General features: G+C 42.7%; 1 protein-coding gene across 2 annotated transcripts in view; it reads left to right on the forward strand.

Annotated features, from left to right (window-relative positions):
- Positions 1–13,330, forward strand: part of TNN (tenascin N) — a 78,671-nt gene that overhangs the window by 6,471 nt on the left and 58,870 nt on the right. For both annotated transcript variants that reach the window (XM_004372842.2, XM_004372841.2), the window contains exons 4-5: positions 265–450; positions 1,749–1,838. In XM_004372842.2, the coding sequence (XP_004372899.1) occupies positions 265–450; positions 1,749–1,838 (276 nt within the window). The remainder of the gene's footprint in view (positions 1–264; positions 451–1,748; positions 1,839–13,330) is intronic.

Raw genomic sequence — 13,330 nt, forward strand, 5'->3', positions numbered from 1 at the left:
GCGTGACGGGGGTGCTCATGGCATCGGATGGGATGGGATGGGGGAGCGGAGGTTTTCCAGGAAGAGAGCTTGTCCTCAAGGGACAGTTTGAAAAACAGCAGATTATTTGCTACTTTGGTAGCTGTAATGCACATGTTGAGGACTGTGGCTTGAGGTGAAGCCGATTTTCAATGTGTCCAGAAGGGGAGCTGACTTGGTAGCCGACCGTCCAGCAGAACCTCTGTTCTTAACTCCTTTCTCTTGCTTCCCTAACCCCTACCCTAGACCTTGCTGTGGCTGGCACTGCCTGGGTGACCGACGAGACGGAGAACTCCCTGGATGTGGAGTGGGAGAACCCCCCAACTAAGGTTGATTACTACAAACTGCGGTACGGCCCCCTGACAGGACAGGAGGTGGCTGAGGTCACTGTGCCCAAGAGCAATGACCCCAAGAGCCGATATGACATCACAGGTAAGAGCCCAACACTGGGGGTATGAGGTATTCACTGCAGATGCTGAGGCAGGGACTGTGCACGCAGAGGGGACAGGCATCCCCACTGTTCAAGTGTGTCACCGAGGGTACTGGGTCCTTAGGAATCAAACCTAAGCCTTCACTCCTGAAACTCTCAGACACGAACCCACTCTGGAGTTGTAGACTCTGCTTCCACATCCCAGAGCTGACTCTGGAATCTCAGATCACCCTTGGTAAAAGATTACACATATCTGACACGTTCTCCAGGTTAGCTAACCCTCTTAAGGACCGTGTCTGTGTCTCACATTGGATTTCATGGCATACAGAAATTCCTTTTAGAAGAACTTGTGTCTGTGTGTGTGTGTGTGTGTGTGTGTGTGAGAGAGAGAGAGAGGGAGGAGGGAGGAGGGAGAGAGAAGAAGAGAGACTGGTTTGTTCAGCAGCATGCACTGCAATTAGTTCTTTTAGGGGTCTTGGGGTGAGGAGGGTCCTGGTCCCAGATGACTGGGCTAATGCTGTGGAGAGCTGGAAATCAGATGGCTGCTAAGGAAACAGGGCCATGCAGGGGTGGATCAAGTTTTGTGATGGCTGAAGCTTATACAATTTTCATGGCCTTTTTTGAGAAAAGTAATACACAAGTATGAATACCAAATTAGGTACAAGCCCTTTGAAGGGGCCTGGGCAAGTGAGGAGCCCTGAGGCTTGTATGCTTTGTGGTAAATCCTCCTCTGGGCTTTGTTGTGCTGAGTTCAGTCTTGAGAGGACTCTTTGGGGTTCCCCACGTTTGTGGAGTGGGGGTGATGATGGAGGATAAGTGTGTGCTGCACACACATGGCCCTTTGCCTGAATTTAGCTAATGGAGTCTGAATGTGTATGTCAAGAGGCACAACCGGTCAAGTTGCTTCTACAGGGAAATAACTAAAAAAAAACCTAGACCAGTTATTACAATGAGGAGGGAAGAAACTTTTGAGGGAAAAGGATTACTGGGAGCAGAAAAACATTTGGGGCTGTAAATAAAATTGGGAAATAAGTGCTAGGTGCCCCAGAAAACCAATGGGAGCTCGATCAACTTTATCTCATCATCTTGACCCTCTGCTCCTGGCCCATAAGCCCCCTTGATGATGCCTTCTATTCCACTGGTCCTGCAGCTCTCTATCCACCTTTAGGTGGAGGATAGTCTCTGGGTGAGAACTGTAGGCCCTCTTCTTCCCGTCACAGGAGAAACCAGGGGAGAGAGAAGTGCTGGCATGGGGGTCCGGAACCTGTACTCACATTCTGCTCCGGCTGTGTGTTTTCAGGTCTGCATCCTGGGACTGAGTATAAGATCACCGTTGTCCCCATGAGAGGAGAACTGGAGGGCAAACCAATTCTCCTGAATGGCAGGACAGGTAAGCGCTACGTGGAAGCACCATGAATGTTTAATCATGTTCACATTCTGATATTTTTCTTGAGTGCTTCTTCTCTGGATAAATATTCTGAGCATTCAGAGATTTTATCCTTTTGTGTACTGACGTCTGTTTTGGGGGACAGGGGAGGGAGAGCCAACTTCTATTTCTTGCTGTTGAAAATTTCTTCCAGAGTCTTGACGTCAAGGGAAAAGACCATTTCTGACACCCTTCTGCTTATTTTAAGGAGCTCTGGTGGTACAGTGGTTAAGCACTTGGCTGCTAACAGCAAGGTCGGCAGTTCAAAGTCAGCAGCTGTCCATGGGAGAAAGATGTGGCAGTCTGCTTCCATCAAGATTTACGGTCTTGGAAACCCTACAGGATAGTTCTACTCTGTCCTATAGGGTCACTATGAATCAGAATTGACTTGACGGCAATGGTTCTGCTTATTTTAACAGCTTTGATTGCTGGAATATTTCTAGGGCATTTATTTTGGACCCTGGCACACAGCTCCATATCATCTAAAGACAGGTGGTCTGTAATTTTTTTTTTCTTGTCACTCCTATGCTTTTTCCTGATGACTAACTCAGGCAGTCAGCTTTATAACGTCAAAAGATACTAAAAATCCTCACATGGTAGTAGTGGTATATTCAGCATCTGTGGATTGAGGAAATACATAATACCAAACGTTGTTTTAAATCAGTAACATTTGACGATAAATTTGTAATCTATTAATCAGGACAGAATTTGAAAAAATATAGGCATATACACACGACATACTATTTAATTTTTCATTTATGGACAATATTGAATTGTAGGCCTCCTGCAATAACTAGGAGGCCTGGTGGTGCAGTACTTAAGAGCTCAGCTGCTAACCAAAAGGTCAGCAGTTCAAATTCACCAGCCGCTCCTTGGAAACCCTATGGGACAGTTCTTCTCTGTCCTGTAGGGTCGCCATGAGTCGGAATCAACTCGGTGGCAATGAGTTTGTTCTTTTTTTTTTTTTTGTAGTAACTATGTGCTCCTGCCCACCCAAGTTTGGGAACTGGTGATCTAGAACATAATATCACTGTGTAGAGGCTCATCAGAGACTAGCAAAGGTTTTTCAGAAAAACTTTCTAGAAAGTTTTTTAGTTCTTTTCATTTCAGTCCTGGTTGGGGCAGTGAGGATGGGGCAAGATGGTGCTAGAATTGAATATACAATTTTAGCTGCCTAACACATTGCATGTCTTGAGTATGAAAGAGTTATAGCTGGCCAGTCTAAAAGAATACGGATATAATTTAATTTAACAACTATACAATATTGACTATGTAGCCTGCTTCAAAAGGGGACTAGTGAAACATTCTAGTGAGTTGGAAAATGGTACTTCTTGCTTCTGGTGCCTTTCTTTTAGCTGTCACTTAATTGAGAGCTGACTACATGGTAGGCATTATGCTAACTAAGCACCTTGCATGAATTATCTCATTTAATTCTTATAGCAATCCCGTGAAATAGGTACTATTATCATTTCTATTTCATATATAAGAAAACTGACGCTTAGAGAAGTTAATCTGAGGATCACCAGCCAGGAAAATGGCAGAACTGGGATTTGAACCCAGAATGTCCAAATCTAAGCTTTTGGGCTTAACCGCAGGCTAAACTGCCTCCCATTTTCACCCTCCTATCCTTCCTGTCTATTAGTTCTGTGTGTGTGTGTGTTTTAATATACTGTTTACTTTCTAGATGAAAAATTTTCTGTGACACCTTATTGCCATCAAAACCCGTCGCCGTCGAGTTGATTCTGACTCATAGCAACACATAGGACTGAGAAGAACTGCCCCATAGGGTTTGCAAGGAGCGCCTGGTGGACTTGAACTGCAGACCTTTTGGTTAGCAGCTGAACTCTTAACTACTATGCCACCAGGGTTTCCCATCATTGCCATAGGGTAAAGCATAACCCTTTTACCTTTGGCCATTGTTATTCTCACTACTTAACAGAAAGTCTTCCTGCAGCCTGACTGTTCTTGTGGTTTCCTAACACAGAAGGCTTATTTCTCTCTACACAGTGGGTTTGTTCGTGTTGTTACCCAGCCTAGAAAGCTCTCCACTATTACCTTTGCTGTTAGTTGCCATCAGTCGGCTCCAAGTCATTGCGATCTTATGTATAACAGAAGGATTCGTTGCCCAGTCCTGCACCACCTTTGTAATTGCTATGTTTAGACTATTGTTGTAGCTATTGTTTCAATCCATCTTATTGATGGTTTCCCTCATTTTTGCTGACCCTTTACCTGGGAACCCTGGTGGCATAGTGGTTAAGTGCTGTGGCTGCTAACCTAAAGGTCAGCAGTTCAAATCCACCAGGTGCTCCTTGGAAACTCTATGGGGCAGTTGTACTCAGTCCGGTAGGGTCACTATGAGTCAGAATCAACTTGACAGCAATGGGTTTTGTTTTGTTTTTTTTTTTTTACTTTACCCAGCATGATGTCCATTTCTAGTGACTGATCTTTCCTGATGACATATCCAAAGTAATCAAGACAAAGTCTTGCCATCCTTGCTTCTATTATCTCTAGCTATCAATAAATTCAATCCAGCACACATTTATTGCAGAGTACTGGGTTAGACACTGCAGAAACATGGTCTCTTTAGAAACTTTCAAAGATGATAAGTCATGGTTCCTGCCCTTCAGTGGCTCACAGTAATAATATTACTCATCCTTCCAGTCTCAGCTCAAATCTTAGCTTCTCCACCGAAGCCTTCTATGATCACATTAATGTCACCCATCTTTGCCTCTGAGTTGCTAGAGCATTTAATCACATATGGCCTTGATTTGCTAATTAACCTTTCAAGTATATTATCCCAACTAGAATGTGAGCATTCAAGAAGTGTTTTTATTGTCAGTTATATCAGAAAAGCAGGATGGGATATTTTATTGGATTACAGATAAATTTGTGTAATGTGTCTTGCCAACATAACAACAACAACAAAAAAAGACAACATTATTTCTAAGATCAGGAAACTCAAACCTGGCTAGACTGTTAATTAATTTATGGGAAAAACAGAATCTCAGTTTTCTGCTAATATTTTGCATCCCATGAGATGGAAAAAGACCTTGGAATTCAAGAACAGCATAAGCATGTGCAGGGAGGAAATGACACAGTCCAGGTATTTTCCATTTAACAAGTCAACCAGTAGCACTAATACCACGAAAGAGAAAGGGTTGATTGAAAATCCTCACCCTGTTAATGCACTCAAAGTGCATTGAAGCACCTTCCAGAAAGGCAAGGCTTCAGAAGCAGGTCAGCTTCCAGAGCAGCAAACACAAGCCAGGCTAGTGTCTTCAGGAAGAAAAGTCCCTGGGCTTCTCTCTCAGACCCTCAGAGCCACACTTCACATCAAATGACAAGAGAGGCAGGTCACCAGCGAAGGGGTAATGGCATTCTTTTTCCTTAGTTTCTCCATCTGCAAAATGAAAGGTTGGACTAAATGATTAAAAAGTCCCTTTTCTTGCCTTTTTAATGATTATGATTATTCTTTTAATAATTTCTATGATTCACGCCTTTCCATTGTGAGTGTAAAACAAAGGATTGCTTACTTTGTTATCATTTCACAGGTGTTCTTGCACATCAGAGTACAACAGGCTAGTATTTCCACTTGTCAATAATTTTCTCAGAACTTTCCCCTTAGACTATGGTAGAAAATTGCAGTTTTGCTTCTCTTATAATCTTTCATACTTTTTACTACTTTTCAAACACAATGCTTCATTTGGAATGGCCCATCCCCTAAAACTTTCCTTTCCAAACTCCTCCATGTTCCAAGATGAGATCCTGCAATATCCAGGAGTCCTATTCCACACAGAACTGCCCAGCACACACACTCAGTGGCTGAGCAATAATGATGGCTACCGTTTGAGTACCTACTGTATGCTAGCTACCGTGGGACTTTACATAAATGTCATATTATCTCCCTTTTACAGTTGACAAAACAGAAACCTACAGAGTTTAGGAGACTCAGGGCGAACCAGTTAGTGAATAACTGAGCTGGCATTTGAACTCAGGCTTGCTTGAGACCAAAACTGATAACCTTTCCAGAAGCAAAGCTAGAGGACAGTAGGAAGAGGGGTTGATTTCCCTGAGCACATTCTCCACAAAGGGTGCCTTTTGACCAATTTTATTGCCACAGTGGAAAGACACTAGAGGAGACCTGTGAAAGCAAGACAGTGAACTGTATAGGTGCTGTAGCCCAAAGACACCCCTTTCCCATGAACTCACTTTCAAACCAGTGGCAGAGGCCCTGTCCCTCCTATCTGTCCCCCAGCTCACATCTCTATAAATTTTAGATGCTGACTGTGTCATTTTCCACTATGCTAGCTGGGTGACTCACAGTGAACATTGTGAATGGAGAAACCTGTTCCTGATGCCTGTGGATGTGTGCTGCTGTGTGTTTCAGTGCAGACTGAGGACAGCCACTCCCTGCCCAGCCTTGTGGTCAATCTTGTTACAAAGTGGAATAGACCTTCTGATGTGAATAAGCTCCTAAGTAACCTCCCCTATATATCCAGATTTTTAAAATTAAATCTCTTTGAAATCGGGCTCACTTTTATTCTAATTAACCCATCCAAGCAAAGATGAGACCCAACTACCAACCCTTACAAGCCTTGTCTTAAATCTCTTTACCTTCAGTGGCCCTGAGAAAAGTCCACCAGGGCCACTAGTGGCCAGCAGTAGGGAAGTTGCAACTGGAGGAGGAAGAAGTTGGGGCCAGGTGTGGGGAGAGTGCTTTGTAGTTGAGGCTACAGCTGTGGCTCATCTATGATTTGGCCAGCTCCTGAAAGGCTTTGTTGCACGGAAATACTGTTTAATGATACCCACATCCCTTCCTGGCAGTAAAGAGGTTTTGGCCTTCCTAAGCTGGACTCTTCAAGCCATGTGGCCTATCATGGGGGCCTGTCTGGGAGGTCTTTCTCCCACTTTTATGTCTCAGCATCTGATTCTCATCCTGAGAATTGTCAAGAGGAAGATGAGCTCTGTGAAGAGGTTCCTTCCAGCTTAAGTTGTTGTTCTTAGGGAATTGAGGGGGGCAGGTGAGAGGGAGAGAGCATAGAGTCCTGAGTTCCAGGCTGACCCTGCTTCTAACTAACTGGCTCTGTGAGCTTGGAAAAGTCACATCTCCTCTCTGGGCTTGAACTCTTAGGTCTCTTGTAGCCCTGGCATGATACAATTCTACTTTTCCTCTCTATTTTTCATAGCCAAGATGCCTTTTCCTGGTTCTTCTCCATCTCTTCAGTGCTCTGGGACTGTTTGGGGAAAAAGAAGCTTCAGGGTTGGTTACTGCTCCCTCCGTCCACCCATGTGCACGTATAGGCAGGCTCTTGCCCAGTGCTAACCCTAGAAAGCCACAGGCTGTGTCATAGGTCTTGACAACTCGAAGGGCATGAGCTCATCTAGGGCAGGGAGAGGGGTGGAAGGCCCTGCTGGGACCCCTGCTTGTCGAAATGTGGCTTGCTTTAGAGAGGATGAAAAGGAGTTTCAAGAGGCAGACTCTTGGGGTGTTCTTGCTCTCTTCTTCTCCTATCTTCACATTTCCATTCCCAGTGTCCTTATTCCCAGTTCATCACTAATTTGCCCAGATTAAGATATTGCCTTTGGAGGGTGTTCTTTATTCCCTCCCTATCATGTGCAGCCATGGTGTTGCTTTTAAGTATTACTGACCTTGCACAGAAAAGGGCAACAGCGTGGGGAGGAAGTCCTCTCTATTGTACATGCTTTCTCCTGACATTCTCTTAGAGCCTGCTCAAGTTTCCAGAGGCCCTGGACATGGCCCTGATTGCACTGCCGTCTCATTCTATGGGGCCCACTCTGCCAGTGAGGTATACCCAGCCACTGTCTCCCAGAGGTCTACAACCCAACACCATTTTCTCTCTCTAGTTTTGTCTCTAAGTTTTACTACAGTTGCTGGATTTCATATGCAGTTACCTTTCACATCACACTTTACAATTTTTTTTGGTTGTTACTCGATGAAAAAAACCAGCTAATGTTACTGCTGCTTAGGATATAATGGTATAAAGTGGAAATGTGTAGTCTTTGACAGATAGGAATGGGTTCAGATCTTGGCTCTACACTCAATATGTCTCAAACCAAACTTTTGGAACCACTTCTGTCCTCACCGCCTACTGCAAACCCTCTCCTCCCTCAGACCTCCACATCTCTGTAAATGGTCGTTCTATTCTTCAGATTGCACAGGCCCCAAACCAACAAGTCCTTGTATCCCACATTGAATCCATCAGCACTTTTTGACAACTTCACCTTTGAAATCTCCAAAATCCAACCTTTTTTATGACCTTCATCACTGCTACAATTGTCCCTCGCCCCTGTCATCTCTCACGTAAACTGTTGTAGTAGCCTCCTAGATGACCTCTGCTTTTGATCTGCTGCAATCTATTCTTTCCCCAGCAGCCAGAGTGATTCTTTTAAAACAATGTCAGATCATGTCATTTTTCTGTGCAAAACCTCCAGAGGCTTCTCATCTCAATGTAAAAGCCAAAGTCAGTACAGTGGTCTTCAAGCCCTTCCATAATCCACTTGTCCCTCACCTCACTGGCCTCACCTCTAGCCATGTGACTCCTTCACTTAGTCTGTCCAGATACACTGGCAGGGTCTTTGAACTTGCTGCTCCTTCCTGAGCAGAAGAATGAGTTTCTTTTAGATTACACATGACCCACTGTCTCATTCATGAGGTCTTTGTTCAAATGTTACCTTCTTAGTGAGACACACCTTTCTTGACCTCCCCGTCTAAAATTACAAATACTGTTTGTTCATCAGTCTTTATTCCCTTTACCTTGCCTTATTTGACTTCAGAATACAATCACCAGCAAATGTATTACATGTTTGTTTGTTTATTGTCTGTCTCCTCCCAGGAGAATGTAAGTTTAATAGGAGAGGGGCTTTCTTTTGTTCACTGCTGAATCTCAGCAACTACGTGTTTTTATGCAAATAACGCATGTGTTGTATGTTTTTTTTTTTGCCAACTGTGCCGTCTCACCCAGGTATTTTTGTAGGCATGCAATGCTAATTTAATTTACATGTTGGTGTAGTATGCGCTCAATGTTTGTGGATTGAATCAGTGGCTACTCCATTTACTGAGACCTTGAACAAGTTATCTATCCTCTCTGAACCTGGAATATAGCTACTGCTCTAAAAAGTGTAGCCATTAGTAATGTTCCCAACTAGTACATGGGGACACCCATGAAAGAATCAAGCCACATATTGCATTGGGCAAATCGGCTGCAAAAGACCTTTTTTAAGTGTTAAAAAACAACGATGTCACTTGGAGTACTAAGGTGTGCCTGACCCGAGCCATGGTGTTTTCAGTTGCTTCATATACATGCGAAAGCTGAACAATGAATAAGTAAGACTGAAGAAGAACTGATGCCTTTTAATTATGGTGTTGGTGAAGAATATTGAATATACCATGGACTGCCAGAAGAATGAGCAAATCTGTCTTGGAAGAAGTACAGCCAGAATGATCCTTAGAAGTGAGGATGGTGAGACTTCGTCTTAGGTACTTTGGACATGTTATCAGGAGGGATCAGTCCCTAGGGAAGGAAATCATGCTTGGTAAAGTAGAGAGAAAGTCAACAAAAAAGAGGAAGACCCTCAATGAGATGGATTGACACAGTGGCTGTGGCAATGGGCTCAGACATAGCAACGATTTTGGGGACAGTGCAGGACCCGGCAATGTTTCATTCTGTTGTAGTAGGGTTGCTATGAGTTGGAATCAGCTCCACGGGACCTAACAACAACAGTACATGGAGTAGGGGTAGTGGTTCAGTGGTAGAATTCTTGCCTTTCATGCAGGAGACCTGGGTTCGATTCCTGGCCAATGCACCTCACTGCAGCTACCACCCATCTGTCAGTGAAGGCTTGTGTGCTGCTATGATGCTGAACAGGTTTCAGCTGAGCTTCCAGACTAAGACAGACTAGAAAAAAAGGCCTGATGATCTACTTCCAAAAATCTGGTGAAAACCCTATGGATCACAATGGTCCAATCTTTACCCGATCGCAGGGATGCTGCAGGACCAGCCAGCATTTCATTCAGTTGTACATGGGGTCACCATGAGTTGGGGGCAACATGATGGCACCTAACAACAACAGTACATGGGGAATCTGATAAAAGCCTTGCATGATTACTATGAGTTTGGATAAAGTAATTTATGAAAAGCACTTGGCACTTAGTAGATGCTCAGTAAATGGCAATTAATTTTTTAAATAAAATATGCACTGCCTCTGATGATGGAAGGTATTTCGTTTCTTTGTACACAAATAAAGCACTTCCTCAAGAAAGGTACATCGTCTACTGTTAAAAAAAAAATGCAGCTATGTTAAGAAGAAACTTCTTCGCTGGAGAACCCATGACCAAGAGAGCAAGCTCATATTAGGAAAGAAGGAAAATTCTTTGCTTTCTGAGAATAAAAAACTTTAGTGTGCGTCTTTATACCAAAGGATACAGCTATGTATGTAGGAAGGGCTCTTGTGGTGTGCCTCACCTGCGTTCTGTGCAACATCTTTAGCAGTGACCTTGGTGGATGTGCTCAGGTGGCTTATTAAGCTCATAAATGATAAGAAGCTGGAAATAAAGTTGGTATACTGAATTAAAGACTAAATTACAAATGGAGTCCATAAGATAAAATATAATAAGGATGAATGTTGGGTCCAGGAAATGTATTATACATGCATAAAATGTATTATTTTTTTTTTTTTGCAAAAAAATGGGAAGATTTGGCCAGAAATGGAGGTTTTCAACCTTTGGTGTGCATTAGAATCACCCATGGGAGTTTGTTTATTTGTTTTTGAAATAGGATGCCAGGGCTGATCTGAGACCTTCTAAATTAGTATCTCTGCTGGTGGCACTTAGTAGGTGCCAAATATTGACAAAGGTTGAGAACTTCTGGTTTAGCAGGGACACGTGTGACAACAATTTAGGGATTTTTCTGTGGCTGTGCGCTCAGGATACATTAATGGAAAGCAGAGTGTCTAGGACATGGCCAGCATATTATCCTGAGTTGTCCCTTTTAGTCCCTTTTTATAAATGCCACATGGGCAGGGATTTTTGACTGTTATCTTCATTGATGACTTCCAAGTGTCATTATGTCTCCTGGCACATAAAGGACACTCAATGAATGGTTGTTGAATGAATGAACTGACTTTTGGGAGATTTTTATTTCAAAAGAGAAAGATAGGAGCATGTATAGATGTGAGAGTCAGGTCTAGAAGCTATAATTAGAAAGGAATGAATGAGAGAGATGAAGCTGTTTTGATTAGAAGAGAATTAAGAAGAGGAATAATAACTTTTCTTGAATACTTGCTAGGTGGTCTCCTGGAAGAGGAATTAGATTTATTTTGTGTATCTGCCTAGAGTAGACATAGTTGAAGGCATTTTCACTAATGGGCTCAGGTGGCTTGAAGATGGAAGCCCTTCTCTAGGATTCAAGGAGAGGCCAGTTTTCCACCTGTCATGGATGACAGAAAGGCCCCTTGTGTTATGTAGACTGTTGAACTAGGTCATCCAGATGAACTAGATGTTTAAGCATCTTTAATCTCTTGACCAGTCAGATGATTTCACTATTAAAAAGACCATTTTTTAATACACTTAATTTTTTAAGGGAAGTTTTAAGTTTACAGAAAAATTCAGCAGAAAGTACAGAGAGTTCCTGTATCTCTCTGTCTCCGTCTGCACACTCTCTCTTCTATTATAAACATCTTTCATTTGTGTGGTTCATTTCTTACAATTGATGAGACTGTATTGATACATCGTTATTGTTTTTAGGTGCCATCGAGTAGGTTCTGAATCATAGCGACCCTACATACAACAAAACAAAATACTGCCTCATCCTGCTCCATCCTCACAATCGTTTCTGTGTTTGAGCCCATTGTTGCAGCCACTGTGTAAATCCATCTCATTGAGGCTCTTCCTCTTTTTCACTGACCCTCTGTTTTACCAACCATGATGTCCTTCTGAAGGGATTGGTCCCTCCTGATAACATGTCCAAAGTATATGAGACGAAGTCTCGCCATCCTTGCTTCTAAGGAGCATTTTGAGCGTACTTCTTCCAAGACAGATTCGTTCGTTCTTCTGGCAGTCCATGGTATATTCAGTATTCTTCACCAATGCCATAATTCAAAGGCATCAATTTTTCTTTGGTCTTCCTTATTCATTGTCCAGCTTTCGCATGCATATGAGGCAATTGAAAGTACCATGGCTTGGGGCAGACGCACCTTAGGCCTCAAAGTGACATCTTTGCTTTTTAACACTTTAAAGAGATCTTTTGCAGCAGACTTGCCCAATGCAATACTTCATTTGATTTCTTGACTTCTGCTTCCATAGGCATGGATTGTGGATCCAAGTAAAAGGAAATCCTTGACAACTTCATTATTTTATCTGTTTATCTTGATGCTGCTTATTGGTCTAGTGAGGATTTTGGTTTCTTTATGTTGAAGTGTAATCCATACTGGTTTCTTTATGTTGAAGTGTAATCCATACAAAGGCTGTAGTCTTTGATCTTCATCAGTAAGTGCTTCAAGTCCTCTTCACTTTCAGCAAGCAAAGTTATGTCATCTGCATATCACAGGTTGTTAATGAGTCTTACTCCAATCCTGATGCCACGTTCTTCTTCATATAGTCCAGCTTCTTGGATTATTTGCTTAGCATACAGATTGAATAAGTACGGTGAAAGGATGCAACTCCTATTCACACTTTCCCTGATTTTAAACTATGCAGTCGTTCTGTTCAAACGACTGTCTGTTGGTCTATGTACAGGTCCTGCATGAGCAGAATTAAGTGTTCTGGAATTCCCATTCTTCGCAATGTTACCCATAATTTGTTATGATCTGCATAGTTGAATGCCTTTGCATAGTCAATAAAACACAGGTAAACATCTTTCTGGTATTCTCTGCTTTCAGCCATGATCCATCTGACGTCAGCAGCAATATCCCTCATTCCATGTCCTCTTCTGAATCTGGCTTGAATTTCTGGCAGTTCCCTGTCAATGTACCGCTGCAACCATTTTTTAATTATCTGCAGCAGAATTTTACTTGCATGTGTTATTAGTGATATTGTTTAATAATTTCTTTTTTTAACGATTTTCCCATACAAAAATTTATACATACATTGTTATGTGACTCTAATTGCTCTCCCTATACTATGACAGCACACTCCTCCTTTCCACCCCTGATTCCCCATGTCCATTCAACCATCTCCTAACCATCTCTGCCTTCCCATCTCACCTCCGGACAGAAGTTACCCATTTAGTCTCTTGTATCTGCTTGAGCTAAGAGGTACACTCCTCATGAGTATCACTTTATGTCCCACAGTCCAGTCCAATCCCTGTCTGAAGAGTTGGCCTTGGAAATTGTTTTAGTTCTAGGCTGATAGAGAATCCAGGGGCCATGCTTTCCGAGTTTCCTTCAGTCTCGGTCAGACCATTAAGTCTGGTCTTACTAGAATTTGAGTTCTGCACCCC

Source organism: Trichechus manatus, unplaced genomic scaffold, assembly GCF_000243295.1.
Source record: "Trichechus manatus latirostris isolate Lorelei unplaced genomic scaffold, TriManLat1.0 scaffold00021, whole genome shotgun sequence".
Taxonomy (NCBI): domain Eukaryota; kingdom Metazoa; phylum Chordata; class Mammalia; order Sirenia; family Trichechidae; genus Trichechus; species Trichechus manatus.